This window comes from Schistocerca serialis, chromosome 8, assembly GCF_023864345.2.
Source record: "Schistocerca serialis cubense isolate TAMUIC-IGC-003099 chromosome 8, iqSchSeri2.2, whole genome shotgun sequence".
Classification (NCBI taxonomy): domain Eukaryota; kingdom Metazoa; phylum Arthropoda; class Insecta; order Orthoptera; family Acrididae; genus Schistocerca; species Schistocerca serialis.
Window position 1 is genome coordinate 196,146,871 of NC_064645.1, and position 20,272 is coordinate 196,167,142.

Here is a 20,272-nt window from a genome sequence, read left to right on the forward strand (position 1 = left end):
ACGGGAAAATCCTCATTTCATCGCTACCTCGGAGATGCTGTGTCCCATCGCTCGTACGCCGACTATAGCTCCACCTTCAAAGTCACTCAAATCTTGATAACCTACCATTGTAGCAGCAGTAACCGATCTAACAACTGCACCAGACGTTTGTTGTCTTATATAGACGTTGCCGACCGCAGCGCCGTATTATGCCTGTTTACATATCTCCGTAATTTAATACACATGCCTGTACCAATTCCTTTGGCGCTTCAGTGTATTTGTTGGATATAACACACGTAGCTCATGTGTTCAAAATAAACATTTACACTGTAAGGCAAAAAGAACGACGCATTAGAAGGGAATTGCCCGTATGGGACGGAAATTATTGGCCCGGAATCTCATTATCTGGAGTAGATTTGTCTTCTGATGAGTCATGCGTTGAATTAAGTCCTAATGACCAGTGAAGACGTATCTGAAGACGCCGCGAATAGCGGTGGGAGACCAGCCAGACTGTCGCCAATACTGCCCAACAACGAGGAGTGATGATCTCGTTCGCCATTTTTGTTCATAGCAGGACTCATTTGTCGTATTCCGATGCACCCTCACAGCACAGCGGAATGCACAAATTTTCGTTCCTGAATTCAATTATTCCGTCCATCCGTTATTGTACTGCGTACGCCTGTAACAGTTCCACAAAGATGTTGAAGTTCCACAGATAGAAAATAACGGAGGGCCAGCTAAAGAAGCAGACAATATTTAAAGAAATATCGGTAATTTCACTGAATTTAGCACCAATGTCAGCTAATATCCGGTCTCGGAACTGACGTACGGCTGGGAGAGCGGTGTGCTGACCACATGCCCCTCCGTATCCGCATCCAGTGACGCCTATGGTTTGAGAATGACACGGCGGCCGGTCGGTCCCATCGATGCCGTTGGATCTTCATTGCCTGTTTGAGAGGAGATTAGTTTTTTGTTTCTGTTTTAGTCACCTAATATTGACCGTTGTTATACTTTCAAGTCTCGGCGAATAACTGCTCTTCTATCCACCGTTACAAGTACGAGTGACATTAGTATTGCCCTTTTTCATGTTGGAAGTGTCTTCCACATTCCGTGCAGTAGGCAACATCAAACTACTGTGAGATTAATGATAACGTGTTCGGTTCTCTAAACGAGAGTTTAATTTCGAGGGGGTATCTGTAGTAGAATTAAAACTTACCTTCTATGGATTCTGATATTCTCAGAGTTTCTTATTTGCTTTCATTCTGTATCCAGGAGACATCGCACATATTCATGACAAGTGGTATGTATGGATTTATTTCCGATAACATCACCTGGGAAGTCATCTAATTCTTGAATCAGGTCAAACCGAATCAGTACCAGTTCACACGAGGAAAATGGATCTGGCATCAAACTAGCTATATCTCGGAACACTAAGGTATCACCTGAGTTTAAACTATTCCATCAACGATACGAACGTACAGAACGCAGTTGTTTTTCTTTAATCTCATGGAAGGCCACCATGATCTACAGCAGACGGTTAACATTGGTTGTCAAGTGTTCAGATGTGTGTGAAATCTTATTGTACTTAACTGCTAAGCTCATCAGTCCCGAAGCTTACACACTACTTAATCTAAATTATCCTAAGGACAAACACACACACCCATGCCCGAGGGAGAACTCGAACCTCCGCCGGGACCAGCCGCGTGGCTAACATTGGTTGTCACCTGATAAAAATGAATCTAACAGAATAACAGTGATCACTTCTGTGATGTAATACCACCATTCCAGAAAACATTCTCTAAATTCAGAGGACTCTTCATTTAACACATTACATTCATATCCCATACAAGCGAGTTTCAACTCTCTGTCCCGATTTATGTTACTCGTGCTTTTTTTCTTGTCACAAATGCTGCAATGGCTACATCTGGTTCCCTTCCCGATCCCAAATATATTTCACATTAATTATTTTGGGTAAACGTACTGTTTCATTGCAGTTTTGTTCAGTAGATTCCCTGGTTGAGAAACCCACTCCGTTGTCTCCATTGGTGTCATCATTATTTGAAGCTTCAAAGCTATCAGTGAGTCATATATTGGAGCAATGTGTATAGAAACTTCATAATATTTGTAGCGTGCGGCAGTCTTTTCTGAAAATTGGAAGGTCAGGAATGTATGTGATGAGTTAAATGAAGACTTCCAACGAAGTCGGGAATTTGTAACATATTGAATGCCTTTCTTATCATCCATTCTCTGCCAGTCCGTGTAGAATGGAAATGGCAGTGGGTGCTACGCCGAATTACTGACTTATATAACACCAGATCAATCACATTACATGTAAATGTGCAACTACTTACACGAAATTTATTCTTTTGTTCCAGTTGAAGCTTGCACTCTTCGTGGGTGAGACGTTAAAATCTGATCTTTTGTCATTCCAGTAGTGTTTGTAGAGGTCAAATATTATATCGCATGATTTATCTTACCAGTATTCAGTGCCTCGCACTCCCCAATTCCCACCGCGCAAACTCCCGATCGCAAAGCTACATGAAGATTCTCGAGGAGGCTGCAATGAGTTACTTATTGGGATCGTTGTTGCTGCAGTCTTCAGTCGGAAAACTTAGTTGATACAGCTCTCCGCGTTATTGTATCCGGTGTTAGCCTGTCTGCCTGGTTAGCTAGTGTAGCCTATGGCCACTTGAACCATCTTACAGTAGTCACTGGTGTCTACCACATTTATGCCCATCTCTGTAGGATTCCCTCCATAAGCCAATGATGCCTCAGTAAAGATGCTATTGTGGAAAACAGCTATTTGGATTGAAGGAGCACCACTAATCTACTCCCTGCATAGGCCGTCTGTAAGGCATCTAATTTATCTCCTAACAGAGGAGTGATTCGGCCCTGTCTTTAGAAACATAGTAAACAGATTAACGAAGGAAAGGCATTAGCTAACTATTTAAAGAAGAGTCGACTATTATCTTAATTACACATTTTGGACCTGCTAAGAAGTAACGCTTCCGAATTTTTTATTCTATTCGCAGTATCGGTTTGGGTGGTAGATGGCTTGCTTATTACTCTGTCGACTTTCCCGCTTCGGTGACGGAAACCCTCTTCCTCTAGAGGACTCCGAATTGTAGCGTCCGACATGACGGTCTGTAACGCAACTACGTCAGTGCATGAGAAACACCGCGCTGTTGTCGAGTTTCTAACAGCCGGATACGTGCCTCCAAAGGTGCTGAAGACTGGGTTCCTGTTTTGATCCCGGACATGAATGGGGATCCACCACGAAGAATAATAGACCCCAAAAAAGCGCAAGACCATTCCATCAGCAGGCAATGTCATGTTCAAGGTGTGGTTCATGTGTTTTCGTGTTCTAAGGCAAGCCCATGAATTCTGCTATGTATTGCGAGACCCTCAAAAACCGAAAGCACTAATTCGAAGAGTTCCCCTTCAGCATGACAATGCTAGACTGTATATGAGCGCTGTGACATCTGCAACAATCCTGCGCCTTGGGTTCACTGTCACCTATCATCCCCCACACAGTCCAGAAATGGCACCATTTCATTTGTTTCCAAAAGTTACTGAACATCTAGGAGCGTTTCACTTGAACAATGATGAAGTGGTGCAAGCAGAGATGAGAATGTGACACCGTCAAAAATGTCAAACATTCTACAGTGACATTATCAACAAACTGGTCTCATGTAGGACGAAATGCGTTCGTCGCCCGGGTGTCTATAGTGAGAAACGAATATGTAGACATGAAGAATAAAGATGTGGCAGGTTAACAGAGTTTGTTTTATTTAAAAACATTTATGGGAGGTATTACTTTTTAGGACGCCATCGTATATTGGCATTCAAATCTACAAACATATGTATTAGTAATGAAGTTTACAGATCTAAAAGAGTAAAGAAAGTACTGAAATGAGTGGAAAAGCTACAGAAATACAAGAGATATTGAATCGATGGACAAGACTCGGTCAATCAAGAAAGAATGCACACGTAAGTAATGACAGGATGCAACATGAAGAAATAAAGTGCAATTGAAGGCGACCGAGAGAGATATGATCTAACGATGGCATGTGATACATTACCTTAGCGCCGACATGGAGGCGTCCGTGGACCATACGCGATCGTAATCACGAATTTCTACCGTAATTCATAATAATCAGATTGTCGCAACTAGCAATCTGCAAGACCAGTAACTCATTCTCCTACTAACCGGTAATATTCTATTGACTCTTCTGATGTCCTGAAACAGTCAAACTTTCTCGAAATACACCTAAACTGTAGGACAGTGTGATTTCGAGGCTGAGTGTACCAACTACGGCAACGGGGTCTGACGGCAGAAGAACTCTGGTGTTAGGGAGGCAGAAAAGCTGTTGTAATCGAGGTTATTCAACGCTTTGGGTTTCGAAGAAAACGGCTGACCGTGCGTAGCTCACTTTTTTTCATTTGGAACCCAAATGTGCTCATTTGCACAGTTCTGAATTGGTCGAAGGTCGCAGACGCTAACCTTTTATAACGGCCAGAAGCCCTTCTGCTGCGCTTCACTGGTATATTCCGCAGGGAATCACCGTTTCAAATTCGCACGAAGGACTTCCTTACAACGGCGAAAATTACCCACTATTAAAGTGACTGCAACAACGACCACGAAAAGTATGGTCTGTACTTTCATACCGGCGCATCATTACTGCCATCATGCTATCTGTCGTTCGCTCTCACACCACGCATGAAACTACGAGTCTAGTTTTAAACAAAATCGGTTACTAACGTCCCTAGCCGCAAATGCTTGTTCATCTCAAATTACTCTGAATGTGTTGAGATGATGATGATTTGTCACTCCTGGAGAATCCTCTTTGTAGCCAAATTCTGCTATAACGTTCTTTTCTTTCCAAATCGATTTAGTATAGAAATATTTATTATATATGACTAGCTAATTTGCAATATTCCTCAGTACAACTAAATTTGAAAAGCTATTCCTGTCTTCTTGTCGACGCTGTGAATCATCAACGCTACACTTCCGTATACGACTGCATTCCAGACAACTACTTTTAGAAGAAACTGAATCCATATTGTTTCAGACCGCTTTGAGATAAGAGGAAACAAAAAGGCACATTCTACAGCTCTTAGTTATGTTTGACTCGTCTATGTGACTTGGAAGGAGAAGCAGCAAGAGATTTTTAGACTTAATGTCCAGTCGAGAACTGAGGCTTTTGGAGGACAGAGCACATTACCGGGCTGGTGAAAGATGAGGTGGAAGATCGGCAGTCTTCTTTTGGAAACAACGAGCCTGTGATTTAGGGAAACCATGTCTATAGTGCGAAACGACTAACCTGTTTCGCGGTCACCGATTCGCACTTAAAGGTTGTCTATGTAACGGCTTCCACGGTCAAAATATAATTTGAGTTCCAATATTCCATATAATTGCTGACCTAATGTAAAAAGCCTGCTTATAAAGAGTAATAATCTTGTGTTACTGGTTTACCGCAGTAGGACAAGTAAAGCAATTAGAGAACTGTGTGTGTCTTGAGGCAGTGTAATTCACGGCACGCAGATACCTAGAAAATATTCATTCAGTATCAGAAAACGTCTTTCAACAAACTTTTTACATAGTTTCAGACTTTTAAGGAACTTCTTCACCCTCACATCTCCCATAAAATGATGAAGACAAAATAAATTTTTATCGCTTAGTACATTTTCAGTGTTCCTCCACAGGACGCATAAGGTGACACGAACGTATAGATGCCTGAAAAATAACTAGTGCTTGAAGCAGAGCGCAAATTAGACTATACACATCGATTGTGTGACAATGGGGACACTCAGCGACTTCTAACAAATTGTAAATATTATTTGAAACCTTTTCTAAATTTTATCTCGTGTAATTGTTTAACGTTAAATATTTAACACATAAACACCTACGTAAAGTAATCAGAATCTTGAAGCTGTCTTAATGACAGCACGTCGAAGCTTTAGAGTATCGATGATCTAATGGTAAAAACGTAAATCCGAATGTTGGGATTCAGATCTGAACTGATCCTCCCGAATACGATTCGACTACCACACCTACTGATTCACCGAGATTGGGTGAATGAAATGTGAAATTTCGCGTGGAATAAACATCCGTTGTAACAGCGAACTCTCGAAATTGTGTAACTTTTGTTGTAGGCCACTTAGATGTAGTGGGAAAGGGCACCAGCATTAAGAATAGAAAAAGAATTCCACTGTTTAACGCTCAGGAGTATGCGATTCAGCCGGCCGCAGTGGCCGAGTGGTTCTAGGCGCTACAGTCTGGAACCGCACAATCGCTATGGTCGCAAGCTCGAATCCTGCCTTAGGCATGGATGTGTGTGATGTCCTTAGGTTGGTTAGGTTTAAGTAGTTCTAAGTTCTAGGGGAGTGATGACCTCAGAAGTGAAGTTCCATAGTGCTCAGAGCCATTTGAACCATTTAGTATGCGAAACATTGAGTACAATTTCTACGCGACGATAGAAGAAGTTGGTGTTGATTTGGAACAGATATGAGATCCAGTATTAGACTTTGGAGGAGCTTCGAAAGACTTACGATCTATCAAAGCAGGAGTAATAGATGATCATAACACTCCCTCGGAATTTCTCAAACAATTCGGGGGAGTGAAAACTAAACGGTTATTGAAGTTTGTATTTAGGATGTATGAAACTGATGACTTACCACTGAACTTTCGGAAGCATTCATTTATACAGTTCCAAAGATATAAAAGGTAGTTAACTGTGAAATCTGTCGCAAATTCAAGTTAACGGTTAAATTATGCAAGGTATTGACAATAATTGCATGTGACAAAATAGAAATGAAAACTGAGTATTTGTAATCTGATGATCAGTTTGGCTGTAGCAAGAGAAAAGCATCAGAGATTCCGTTAATAGTATAAGAAAGGAACTTCTGTAAATGTACGCATGAAGCACAGTAATCTTTGCAAGTGAATTATGGGCTGTGGAAAAGCGGAAAAGAAAATCAAAGCGACTGAGATGTGAAATTATAGATGAATACTGTACTAACAGAAATACGTGGGCAACGGTATTAAAGGAATGTGGCATGACGTTCGGACATATCTTTTGAGGCATTAGGCGATAGCTGTACATTCCATGGAAGCAGATAAGTCCGAATACAGAAATAGACTGGAATATATCGAACAAAGAATTGGGGACTAAGCAGTTTACACAGGAGGGAAGTGATAGCAGTAGAAGGCCAATGGAACTCACTATATCATCAGTCTTCCGCGCACATAAATTCATGCCGATGCTCTCTATTACCAGGTCCAGCGTCTCAGAAACAAACTGATGGATTCCGTCAGTGTTCACAGATAAATTTCAGCTACCGGCATAACAAATTCGCTTCGATCGGAATCGCTTTTAACTGCCATTACCTTGCCGTATATGTGATGTGTCCGCTCTCCTGCTTAATACCACCAAAACTAGTACTGACAACATTATTTAATTCACCCGAATGTGCTAAAATTTCACAGTAATTCTATTAAAACGAAATGTATTTTTCGTAGCAGCGTGCGTACAGAAATGTCCATTAATTATCTTGGCACTTAGCAGTCACTGTGGAAACCGTAATGATGTTACGGGATCTAATAACATTTTCCAAAGGACATTCGACGCGCACTGAAATTTGTGTCAAAATTATGCACATCAGAACATGCCCCACACAGTTTTCGTATACGGTGAACTCGTTAAATCGGTATATTTTCAATCTCGTCAGTAAATGTATGTCCATCACGCAGTCAATAATCTGTTGCAAACAACAAAGACTGAGAGCTCTTTTTCTCCTTTTCTCTGTTACCATAGTTATTTCGGTAATAAAAGCTCATGCGGGATTAACACTGTGTAATGGATCATTCTCAAAACTTGATCTTTGTCGTAGGTGGCGTGGTGTCCAAGCATGCGATAGGAGCCGCTTCACTGCTTCCATCTAACACCAATTTCTGTCATTACTTTGTATGCTTTCTGCCATTTTACACACACGTGTATTAATATTTGAGTATATGTATATTTACGCAATTACTTCCACAGTCGATGGTGTCGGTAGCTTAAAGCAAAGTTTTCCATCTACCACTGTGTGTGACGGGAAGTAGCTGTAACAATGGTACTGGAATTTGTTTTCTCAGCGTATTTCGTTGTTTGTTACTTTTATGTATGAAATGAAAGCACAAGCATTAAAAATTTTCTCCACGAAACACTTTGTTGCCGTAAAGTAACTGTTAAAATGTGACTTCATAGTTCCTAATTAAGTATTCGTAATCAATAACTCAGTACTTCCTAAACCTGGCCTCTTGAGTGTAGATTCACTAACAAAAGGCATTCCTACATCTTGTAACCCAATCGCTCTTCACATCTCGAATATAATGCAGTATTTTTATCATTATACTAGCTGCAGCTTTATTATACAAAACACATTTGGCCTAAATTGCTAAGACAGATGGTTACTGAAAGGATATATAACCGTAGAGACCAAGGGTTTCTTGCTAGCGATTTGGGACGAGATGCACTTTAGAGAAAAATCATAAATCGTATGTCCAGGACCTTCCTTTCACCTAAAGAAGATGCATGAAATGAAACGCCACTTGTCGCAGCATTAATTTTTAGGGTCTACCGTTTCCGGGGCAGGAAATTGAAACCATCAAATGGGCGTCTAAAATCTTCCGCTCCTAAATTACAACTAAAGAAGAAGCATGAAATGAAACTGCACTTCCGTCGCAAAGTCGTTTATTAAAGGCTACCTGTTACGAGGGAGACGATCACAGGAACTATTAGCGTATAATGAAAGAAATGGAATTACGTTAAATCGGTAACTACAACGAATGAAAATTTGTAAACTTATTGAAGAAATACTACGATTCTTGTTTCCTAGTTCAATGATTACGACACTGCTGGCTGCAGATCATTCAAAAAAATCAGATCAACATTATCAACAGCCACTCTGAAGTAATCATCAGTCTATATCAACGGCAGGTACTAGATACTGAATAGTTGGAAACAACGTGCATCTACTCGCGGTGGTCTAGCGTGAGCTGCAATTATGATATGTCAGAAAAACTTGGTACATAATATAAAATATGTTAAAGAGGAACCAATTTACGGTGGAAAATAATTATTTCCAATTTTGACCACCAGGTGGATGTCTGGCGCTGTACAGCCTCTGGTCGACGTCTCCGGTGCTCCTATTAAACAAACCGTGTAAACAGCAGTTAATAATACATAAATGTTACGCCTTTCTCACTTCGCTGACATTTTCTGCCAACGATCTTTTCCTAATCCACTATACGGGGTGTATCAGAAAGAATCACCCGACTTAAAAAAGCCGGCCGAAGTGGCCGCGTGGTTGTAGGCGCTGCAGTCTGGTACCACGTGACCGCTACGGTCGCAGATTCGAATCCTGCCTCGGGCATGGATGTGTTTGATGTCCTTAGTTTAGTTAGGTTTAACTAGTTTTAAGTTCTAGGGGACTAATGACCTCAGAAGTTGAGTCCCATAGTGCTCAGAGCCATTTTTTGATTAAAAAAAAAATCATAACTATTACGCTACTTGAGATATGTGCGTGAACAACATACCGTTGGAAAGAGAAAACTCTCGAATTTTACGGCCTCCTACAGCAGAGAGCATTAGATGATGGGATGGACATTTCTGATAAACAAGTTGTTTCTGTAATGGCAAATCGAAGGGCCGTCCTCGAGTGTCTGATACAGACGTCGAAAGCATCCGCCATAGTTTCACAAGGAGTATGTAGAAATCCGTTCGCCGAGCAGGTCGACAGCTCAACATGCCCCCGATGTCAGTCTGGTGTGTGATGCATCGACGTTTACACATGAACCCATACGAAACTCAGCTACGGCCAGTTCTTCGTGAAGGTGACAAACAACAACGTGTGAAGTTCTGTGATTTCGTCCTAGCAAAACGGAGGATGGCAGCTTTTTTCCACGCTTAGAGTTAGAGAGACGAGGCAACATTCCATTTAAATAGAAAGGTGAACCGTCATAATGTGAGAATACGGGGTACGGAACAACGATTTGAAGCTGTACAACATGAGACGGACTATCCAAAATATAATGTGTTTTGTACAGATTCATGGGAAAAGGTGTATGGTCCATTTTTGCTTGCCGAGAACACTGTTACAGGAACGACATTAAAAATGTTCAAATGTGTGTCAAATCTTATGGGACTTAACTGCTCAGGTCATCAGTCGCTAAGTTTACACAATACTTAAGCTAAATTATCCTAAGGAGAAACACACACACCCATGACCGAGGGAGGCCACGAACCTCCGCCAGTATCAGCGGCACAGTCCATGACTGCAGTGCCCTAGACCGCTCGCCAATCCCGCGCGGCAGGAAGGACATACGTCGGTATACTTGAGAGCTTTCTTTTCCCAAAGTGGGAGACTGATTCGAATGACTTCGCTAACCAACAGGATGGGGTACCACAACACTGGCATCTGGTAGTGCGGGAATTTTGGAAACAAAGGATTACTAAACGGTGGATCGACCGCAAGGGACCAAATGATTCAGCCTTACATTAGTGGCCTCCCAGGTCACCGGACCTGGCTGTATGTGATTATTTATTCTGGGGTTTTATAAAAGAGTTTTGTGCCTCTGTTACCAACAATAATGAATAAATTCAGACATGGCATAACAGCAGCTGTGGAAGCCGTTACCCAAGATATGTTCGCTGCTGTGAGGGAACATTTTGAATACCGCATTGATATGCCGTGGATCTCAACGGGGGCATGGTGAACACCTATGAAAAGATATTATAAAAAACTTTTTGAGTTTCTCGTTCATAAGAAAACAAAATTCATTGCATATGTTTATTAGTTTAAGAAATCTAGACGTGCCAAATCGGATGATTCTTTTTGGTACACCCTTAATACATAAACATTTATATACGTCTTCTTTGAATCCACAATGTCAGATTTGCATCTGCTGGCCAAAATTCGAACTAATTTTTTACACCGTAGTTCAGTTTCGATTTCATGTATGAGAATGTGTACCAAGGTAAGCTTTCATATGATAATTCCAGCCCACAGTGGACCTCTGTGTGTGCAATTTTGTACACACATGCACCATCGGCGGATATCAGTCAGCATTAAAGGTGCCTTCATATAATATTCGACGTGCAAGATGAGCACCCTAAGAAAGTTTGGCTGCGGGAAGGTGTTATTGCTATCACTAATGAAATGGGACGTGGCAAGCTTGCACAATATGTTTTGAGGTTCTTGTTACGGTTATTTTAACCCCTTGAGTGGTCCAGAGGGTGAAAAGTCTACGCAGAGACTAAATTAAAGTCATCTTTCACGTTACGAATTGTCTGTCTTAGCCATGTATAAGACAATCAAACAGAGATGAATGCCGCGGTTCATCTGTGTCTCAGTGGTTCTCCCTTCAACTCTTTTCCACTTTAGAAGGGCCTTTCTCTTACTGAAATAGAACATTACAATTTATTCTCTATGGAGATATGAAATTATATTTCACTTTAAGACAAAGTTGTAAGCCTCACAAGAAAAAGGATTTTCATTTTTTTAGTATATGTTGTATTTAATCTATGTAAAAAGAAGTGTCTCTTTTCTTTCTTACTTCTATTTATACAGGATTACAGGTAATAGACTGATAGGAAGAGGTGTTGACGTTATATAGCAAAGGGTTCAAATGGCTCTGAGCACTATGAGACTCAACATCCGATGTCATCAGTCCCCTAGAACTTAGAACTACATAAACCTAACTAACCTAAGGACATCACACACATCCATGCCCGAGGCAGGATTCGAACCAGCGACCGTAACTGTCACGCGGTTCCAAACTGAAGCGCCTAGAACCGCACGGCCCGTTATATAGCAGAAATTTTTATTCAGAGAATAAAACGAAGAATCTTGGCAGCGAAGGGATGTCTGGAGTCTGAGAGGACTTGTGTAGAGGAGGTGCTATGAGGTCTGAATAAAAATCGAAAACGTTTAAAAGTTAAAATAAAAAACCAAATGAAAGTGGTAACATGGTCACATTAAAATATGTTGCTGTGTGACTCGATGGTTCGAATCTTGCTGGAAGCAGAACCTTTACCTCCTCTGTGACAGAGCTAGAAGGAGCCAAATCGATAACCAGTAAGCAAATCTTAAGAATAGTGCGTCAAAAATCATCTCATACCTAGATTCATTGCCATACCTATAAAGGGGAGAACATATTGCAGAATTGTATGGTGCCCAAATTTTCACCTTCCAGTAGGAAATTTTTTAGTATTTTTGGGATGACATAATTCTACTGATGAAACTGTAGAACAACAATCTGTTAAATAGGTTTCGTAAAACGTGCACTCATACAGCCACATCTCCGTAATTTTGTGAAATCACGATAATTCTACATCAGAATGACACAAGACTGCACTTAGACTTAAATCACTTTTAGGTTAAAGTTGTGTAATATCTTGCTAATTCGTGATGGTTGGGGCACGCTCGTGTATGTTACGAATATTTTATGTTTTGTTCAAAAACGTCATTTCGTTGTAAAGCTATCATGAATACTCATAATTCATTTGTATTCATTTGCATGTATGTTTTACAGCGTTTTAGTTTGTTTCATGAACGCAAGAGTTAATATTAGAGAGAAATTTTTATCAAGAATATACGAGCCCTAAAATTAACTGAAACACTCTCACAGTGTTCCGATAGTTTATTGATGTCACGCCTATAGAAGCGTATTGATTCAGATCTGAATACATTATCAGATCAAAAGTTACTGGACACCTCTATGAGACCTACGTATTGAGGAAATGAGGACCATAAGTCACTAGAAGGGAATCCGCTCGAATGAAAGGAGACCGGGAGTTGTGTTGTCAATAGAGAAGCAGTAAAAACACAATGGATCTGTGAGGAGAGCAGCAGCAATGGGAGCATGGGTCGCTCCAGAGAGATCGGTTACTTCGAACGTGGGCTACTGATCTGATGTCACCTGAGAAATAAATCTATCACGGAAACATCAGTCTTTCTAAATTTTCCCAATCAGACTGTTGTGACTGTGAAGTGTAAACGTTAAGCAACAACCACAGCTAAACCAAAACCAAGCAGAGTTCTTGTACAGGGACCATCGAGCTTAACGGAGGTTGGTTGTAGAAATTCCTATTAAATTTGCGGAATGAGTTACAAAGTGTTACCTGCAGTCATGAAACACGTTGTACTCTCCGACAATCCGATGGAGATGTCTGGGTTTCGCAAAGGCCTGTAAAATTTTATCTGACATCGTGCCTAATGCCAGCAGTAAAGTACGGAGGTGGTGACTTCACGGTATGGCGATGTTGTTCGTGGTGTGTGTTCCACTTATTGTCATGAAGATTATTAACACATTTTACGGCATTGCGTATTGTGCACAGTAGAGGCATATTCCGGAAACGGTGACTTCGTATCAGTTGTCATAAAGCAGCATCTGTGAGGCAACGGTTTGTGGACAACAACGTTGCCGAAAAAGACTGGTCTGCCCAGAGTCTCGCCCTGAACAAAATGGAATGCCTTTTGGATACGTCAGAGGGTAGAATGCACTCTAGACCACATCGTCCGACATTACTGGTCTTGAGGAAGGTTGACTTGACACTGCTCCATAGACATTCACATATTTTCAATAAAATTCTTCTGGGTGTGTGGGCGCATTGTCAACTATAAAATTCCGACGTTTCGGTGACTAATGCAAGACGCCTTCCTCAGGGTGTATTGCTAACTGCTGAATGGACGCTAGGTAAATTACTTATATACTATAGAGGAGTGTTGTCGTTAGATATGAGGGTGAGGAGGGAAGGTATTAGGTGTTCTTTTATTGGGCTTTGCATTGCGTCTTGTCACTGGCGAAAATACGCGTTTTCCCATGGAGTTTCCTTTATTGTTTGCCATTGGGGAAGTCGGCGAATAGAAAATTGAGCGACGAATGCAGCGTGGCGCTGTTTACTAACTGCGTGGTATCGGCAGTATCGAATCTTATACTTGGCAATGCTGTCACAAACGCAGAAGAACTTTATTAACTGTGACAACTGTCGTTGAAGCCTCCGTTTGCACTCAGATATTTCGTTGAAAGAGTCCCGAGCAGAGTTGAAGCCGTCATATAGCTGAAGGGTGGGCGCACCTCATTCCTACGAATGGCCATTAACAACTGTCTAGAAACTTTTGATCGGATGGTGTACGTTTTTAACCGAAGGTTAAAGCGTAGTCTCACCAGGAAGTCTATTTTCTTGATGATTGTTCCATAAGAATCGTAAATATAAACTTCTTATTGCGTTAGAATAATGAGTTTGGTGAGGTATTATTTTCCAACCAAGCCTCTGTTCAATCCCTTTTTCGAGATCGGTGGACAACTGTCGAGCCTTGTTATAAAACTGCAGCAATTGCTGCAGTGTCCTAATTGGTTTTTCTTAAAAAGCGACCAAAAGGTGTGTCAGTTTTTCAAAGAAAATGCCGGTTGGGGTACAAAAACCGTGGGAAACAGTTTGTAATAAACATTACCCTATTTGTGCCTATTGGATTTCCACTGTCTTGTGAAGAATTAAACAAATCTTCAGTTGAGGTGTCTCTTTTTTATGTATTCAGCAATCAGCTTTTTACCAACATAAAGGCTTCGAAGCTCGTCACCAGAAAAGCCACGTGTACTCGATAAGACAACTGATGGCGTTTATACAATAATGCACGCATACAGTGTCCTTGAACACGACTTTTAGATAAGGTGTATGGTGATACAAAACCCCCTACGGCTATCCTGGATCGGTTTTATCTTGATTTTCCTACACAGTTTTAAACAAAATTTGTCTTTTCAGGCGGACTTGTTCTGGTTAAATTTGGCAAAGATGTCGTGTTCAGTTGTAGTACACAAATCTGACGTCAGCGCCTTTGGCTGCACTCTTCTTATGATCCATTCACCTGTAGTGACTGAGGCGGCGCTGTTGCAGGCGACAACACGGCGGCCATCCAGCGCCAGTCGGCATCGGCGGCGCCCCCACCTGCTGCGTCGCGACGCCCCTCCTGGCTGCAGGGCGCACCGGTCTTACTGGCAGCGGCCACCGCGGTCGCCTTCTCGAGATCGAGGTGACACTGCTAGGTGCGTAATCCTCACCTCTCTGCTAGCGACGGGGCTCGTGGTACAGAGATGGCTCGAGTCTCCACTCCCCTCCCCTATGTCCAGTGTGAACCAGCGTAAAGAGCGTAAGAACCATGTACAGAGCATATAGCAATGTGGACTATATTTCGACATCTGCATTTATGTTCTGCTAGCCATCTTACAGTGCGAGAAGTAGGTTACTTCTAGTGCCTCTGTACATGGTCTAAGGGGTATATGCCCAGATATTTCTATTAACGATGGCGGATAGTGTATTGAACAACATTACATCAAACTTCCTGGCAGATTAAAACTGTGTGCCGGACCGTGACTCGAACTCGGGACCTTTGCCTTTCGCGGGCAAGTGCTCTACCAACTGAGCTACCTAAGCACGACTCACGCCCCGTCATATCAGCGCACACTACGCTGCAGAGTGAAAATCTCATTCTGGAAACATCCCCCAGACTGTGGCTAAGCCATGTCTCCACAATATCGTTACCTTCAGGACTGCTGGTTCGCATGAGAGCTTCTGTAAAGTTTGGAAGGTAGGAGACGAGGTACTAGCAGAAGTAAAGTTGTGAGGACGGGGCGTGAGTCGTGCTTGGATAGCTCAATTGGTAGAACAGTTGCCCGCGAAAGGCAAATGTCCCGAGTTCGAGTCTCGATCCGGCATACAGTTTTAATCTGCCAGGAAGTTTCATCTCAGCGCACACTTCGCTGCAGAGTGAAAATCTCATTCTGGAAAATTACATCAGATTTACTAGTTTGGTTAATACCTCCAGATAAGTGTGGCACCAGCAAGCCATTACTTTTCCCCTGGTCAGAAAGTCAAGTACTGAGGTGTAGATACATGAAACGCTTACCCTATACTGACAGGCGTAGTCCACTTCAAGACTCAGTTACGACCGTGCAGGAAACATCAGGTACCAGGTATCTGCGGGAAGACTGTTAGAAGCAGAGAAAAACGTCTAACGCAGTACAATGTGTAGATATTAACGAACCAATATCAGGATATCTGTTCCTGTACCCTTAACATAAGGTGTGTGCTGCAACCCCCCCCCCCCCCCCCCCCTCTCATGAATGGTGAGTGCGAAGTACAACTCGCAGTAAACCTCAGAAACCAGTTTTTTTTATTTTCTCATCCTGGTATTGTTTTTTCCATCATTGGTCTACGCCATGGGCCTGTTCCGTCCTCTAAGTATCCACTCACGTTTTCCTTCGTCTTCCTAAGGATCTTGTCCCAAAAGATCTGAAATTTAATGCTTGCTTTGGTACTCTCGGATCTGGCATTCTACCCTGTACCACTTTCTCTAAACGCCATAATCCCCTCCAGTTTCGACGTATAAGGTTTGATCAAAGGTGCCTACTACATTCATCTGGGATGGTGCTAAATCCTGATGCCCTACGACGCTACCTTCTGGCCGGACGGCGTTACTAACAGCGAGGTGTCGCCACATGAGAGAAACCGGACAGAGCTCAGAAATTCACATGACGTGTAATGTAGGTTAACGAGGTCACACTGGCGCCAGATTTCTCAACAATTCTGCGCAACGTCAAGATGGACGTATCTCATGGTGGAAAGGTCGTCACAGCATCTGCCTGTATTTCCCCCTTTTTGTGACTCCTCCGCGATAGAGGGCAGTATGGGGACACCCAGCGTTGAAATCACGCGATTTTTTTAAGGGTGGCTGAATAGAAGATTTCTGACTACGTCTGCTCAGAATCAACACAAGAGAGCCTCAGGGGATAGCACATAGGGCATCAATCAAACCACTAGTTTACTTGGGGAGTCGTTTCCCGCACCTTTTGATCTCGAAACGACAGCTCGCACTGAGATGAAATACAGAAAGACGTCCTTGCCAACCCTTGGCGCTGCAGACAACCCCAGACGCTTCGACACCTCTCTAAGAACATTCTTGGGCTGCATACGCGTTGAACATGATCGCACCCCTTTGGGGTACAGCAGTGCTGAATTTTTTTCTCTGGTATAAAGATTAAGAAACTTTCTATAACATTCGACGAAATATGAACGTGATCTGAATTAGCACAGGGTGCTTACGCTTTCTCAGCTATCGTCTTACACACGCTGCTATAGCGTGATCACAGAGGGGTGTGAAGATCGAAACATATACGAATGAAATGGGAATGGGTCCTCTAAGATACCCCAGGTCGTGCAGTACCCTCCGTGCCACCTACCCAGAGTTATTGAGAATTTTAACAATGTGATATTACAAGGAAGACTTATGAAGTAGCCGGCCGAAGTGGCCGTGCGGTTAAAGGCGCTGCAGTCTGGAACCGCAAGACCGCTACGGTCGCAGGTTCGAATCCTGCCTCGGGCATGGATGTTTGTGATGTCCTTTGGTTAGTTAGGTTTAACTAGTTCTAAGTTTTAGGGGACTAATGACCTCAGCAGTTGAGTCCCATAGTGCTCAGAGCCATTTGAACCATTTGAACCATTTGAACTTATGAAGTAGCCCTAGGTTCCTGAAGGCAGGTATCCATTTGACACCCCTCCAATGGAGGTTGTCTGCCTATGAGAGTCTAGGACTACATCGCAGGTTTTCTCTGTAAAGCCACATTTTCAAAATTCTCAAAATATGTAGGTTGATGTCACCGAGGATGTTGGCAAGCTGGGGAGTGTTAAATGAGCCATTTCACATTTTATTCACGAAGGTGTCAGTGTCGCATCCACCATGATAATGCCACAGCAGGGCTTGAAAGAGGAGGACTGGGAAAACATTAACACTCCTTGCGGCTTTGGATCACATTCCGATTTTATCGAATGGTTTTGAACTGTCCGTACTGGTTCCAACTTGTACAGGAGTGCATTGCACTCCAAATGCATTTTCAGATGCAGTCCTCCAATGTTCTTAGACATAGACAGACATAGATTGACACTTCCAGATGTGTCAGCAGCGCCAAACGTTGTCAAGAACTTCGTCCTATTGCTTAGAACTGTCATTTTAGCCCGCGAAATATACTTGAATCAACACCTCAGGTTAAGGAGTGGTTTTATTCACGTCTTTTATGACACTCTTCATGCCCTTTTGTGCGTCTGAAATCTTTTCTTAGACCACCCATAGCAAAATCGCGTGGTTTTGACGCTGGGTGTCATCTTTCTGCCCACTGTCGCAAATACGTCGATAGAAGGGGTAAACATGGGTAACAAGGCGTGTGACGACCTACCATCTGATAATCGTCCACCGTAACGTTGCGCAGAATTGTGGAGAGATTTGGCACCAATACGACATCATTAACCTGCGTTAAGCATCACGTGAACTCCTGAGCTCCGGCCATTTTTCTCATGTGTCGTCACCTTGCTGCTTGAAGCGTCATACATCCCGAGGGCTACTCGCAGGACAACACAGTTTTGCATTGTTACAGAAGATGTTTTTAGACATCTTTGATCCTAATTTGAAACATACACTCCTGGAAATGGAAAAAAGAACACATTGACACCGGTGTGTCAGACCCACCATACTTGCTCCGGACACTGCGAGAGGGCTGTACAAGCAATGATCACACGCACGGCACAGCGGACACACCAGGAACCGCGGTGTTGGCCGTCGAATGGCGCTAGCTGCGCAGCATTTGTGCACCGCCGCCGTCAGTGTCAGCCAGTTTGCCGTGGCATACGGAGCTCCATCGCAGTCTTTAGCACTGGTAGCATGCTGCGACAGCGTGGACGTGAACCGTATGTGCAGTTGACGGACTTTGAGCGAGGGCGTATAGTGGGCATGCGGGAGGCCGGGTGGACGTACCGCCGAATTGCTCAACACGTGGGGCGTGAGGTCTCCACAGTACATCGATGTTGTCGCCAGTGGTCGGCGGAAGGTGCACGTGCCCGCCGACCTGGGACCGGACAGCAGCGACGCACGGATGCACGCCAAGACCGTAGGATCCTACGCAGTGCCGTAGGGGACCGCAACGCCACTTCCCAGCAAATTAGGGACACTGTTGCTCCTGGGGTATCGGCGAGGACCATTCGCAACCGTCTCCATGAAGCTGGGCTACGGTCCCGCACACCGTTAGGCCGTCTTCCGCTCACGCCCCAACATCGTGCAGCCCGCCTCCAGTGGTGTCGCGACAGGCGTGAATGGAGGGACGAATGGAGACGTGTCGTCTTCAGCGATGAGAGTCGCTTCTGCCTTGGTGCCAATGATGGTCGTATGCGTGTTTGGCGCCGTGCAGGTGAGCGCCACAATCAGGACTGCATACGACCGAGGCACACAGGGCCAACACCCGGCATCATGGTGTGGGGAGCGATCTCCTACACTGGCCGTACACCACTGGTGATCGTCGAGGGGACACTGAATAGTGCACGGTACATCCAAACCGTCATCGAACCCATCGTTCTACCATTCCTAGACCGGCAAGGGAACTTGCTGTTCCAACAGGACAATGCACGTCCGCATGTATCCCGTGCCACCCAACGTGCTCTAGAAGGTGTAAGTCAACTACCCTGGCCAGCAAGATCTCCGGATCTGTCCCCCATTGAGCATGTTTGGGACTGGATGAAGCGTCGTCTCACGCGGTCTGCACGTCCAGCACGAACGCTGGTCCAACGGAGGCGCCAGGTGGAAATGGCATGGCAAGCCGTTCCACAGGACTACATCCAGCATCTCTACGATCGTCTCCATGTGAGAATAGCAGCCTGCATTGCTGCGAAAGGTGGATATACACTGCACTAGTGCCGACATTGTGCATGCTCTGTTGCCTGTGTCTATGTGCCTGTGGTTCTGTCAGTGTGATCATGTGATGTATCTGACCCCAGGAATGTGTCAATAAAGTTTCCCCTTCCTGGGACAATGAATTCACGGTGTTCTTATTTCAATTTCCAGGAGTGTATATGTGGCACTGGGTGTCAATTAAAGGATTTCGAAGATACTAGCTTTTAAAAATTTAAAAACTGAGTTGCACACTATAGTTGTTCCAACCAGCTTTGCTCGCTTATACTATATCTTCTTACTCACAGCATATATACCAAGCTATGCTCTTATCTATTTGTTTTATAGTCTGTCTAATCGTTTCCAGCCCTTCGCTTCTCCTAGAAGTTTCACTTACTCTTTTTTTGAATTATGCATTTTTGCTGTGTAGTATTTGCCAAGTCTCACTTCCTTATAACAATGTGCGAGCAGCCATTAGCTTACAAAATTGGATTTTTGTGTCTGGTCCGACTTTATTTCTCTATGTTCTATTGATTGTCCT

At 43.3% G+C, this 20,272-nt stretch overlaps 1 protein-coding gene across 1 annotated transcript in view; it reads left to right on the forward strand.

Annotated features, from left to right (window-relative positions):
- The window catches only part of LOC126416346 (hemicentin-2-like), an 856,604-nt gene that overhangs the window by 828,269 nt on the left and 8,063 nt on the right, over nt 1-20,272 (forward strand). The window contains exon 8 of the mRNA XM_050084025.1: nt 14,919-15,067. Within this exon, the coding sequence (XP_049939982.1) occupies nt 14,919-15,058 (140 nt within the window). The 3' untranslated portion in view covers nt 15,059-15,067. The remainder of the gene's footprint in view (nt 1-14,918; nt 15,068-20,272) is intronic.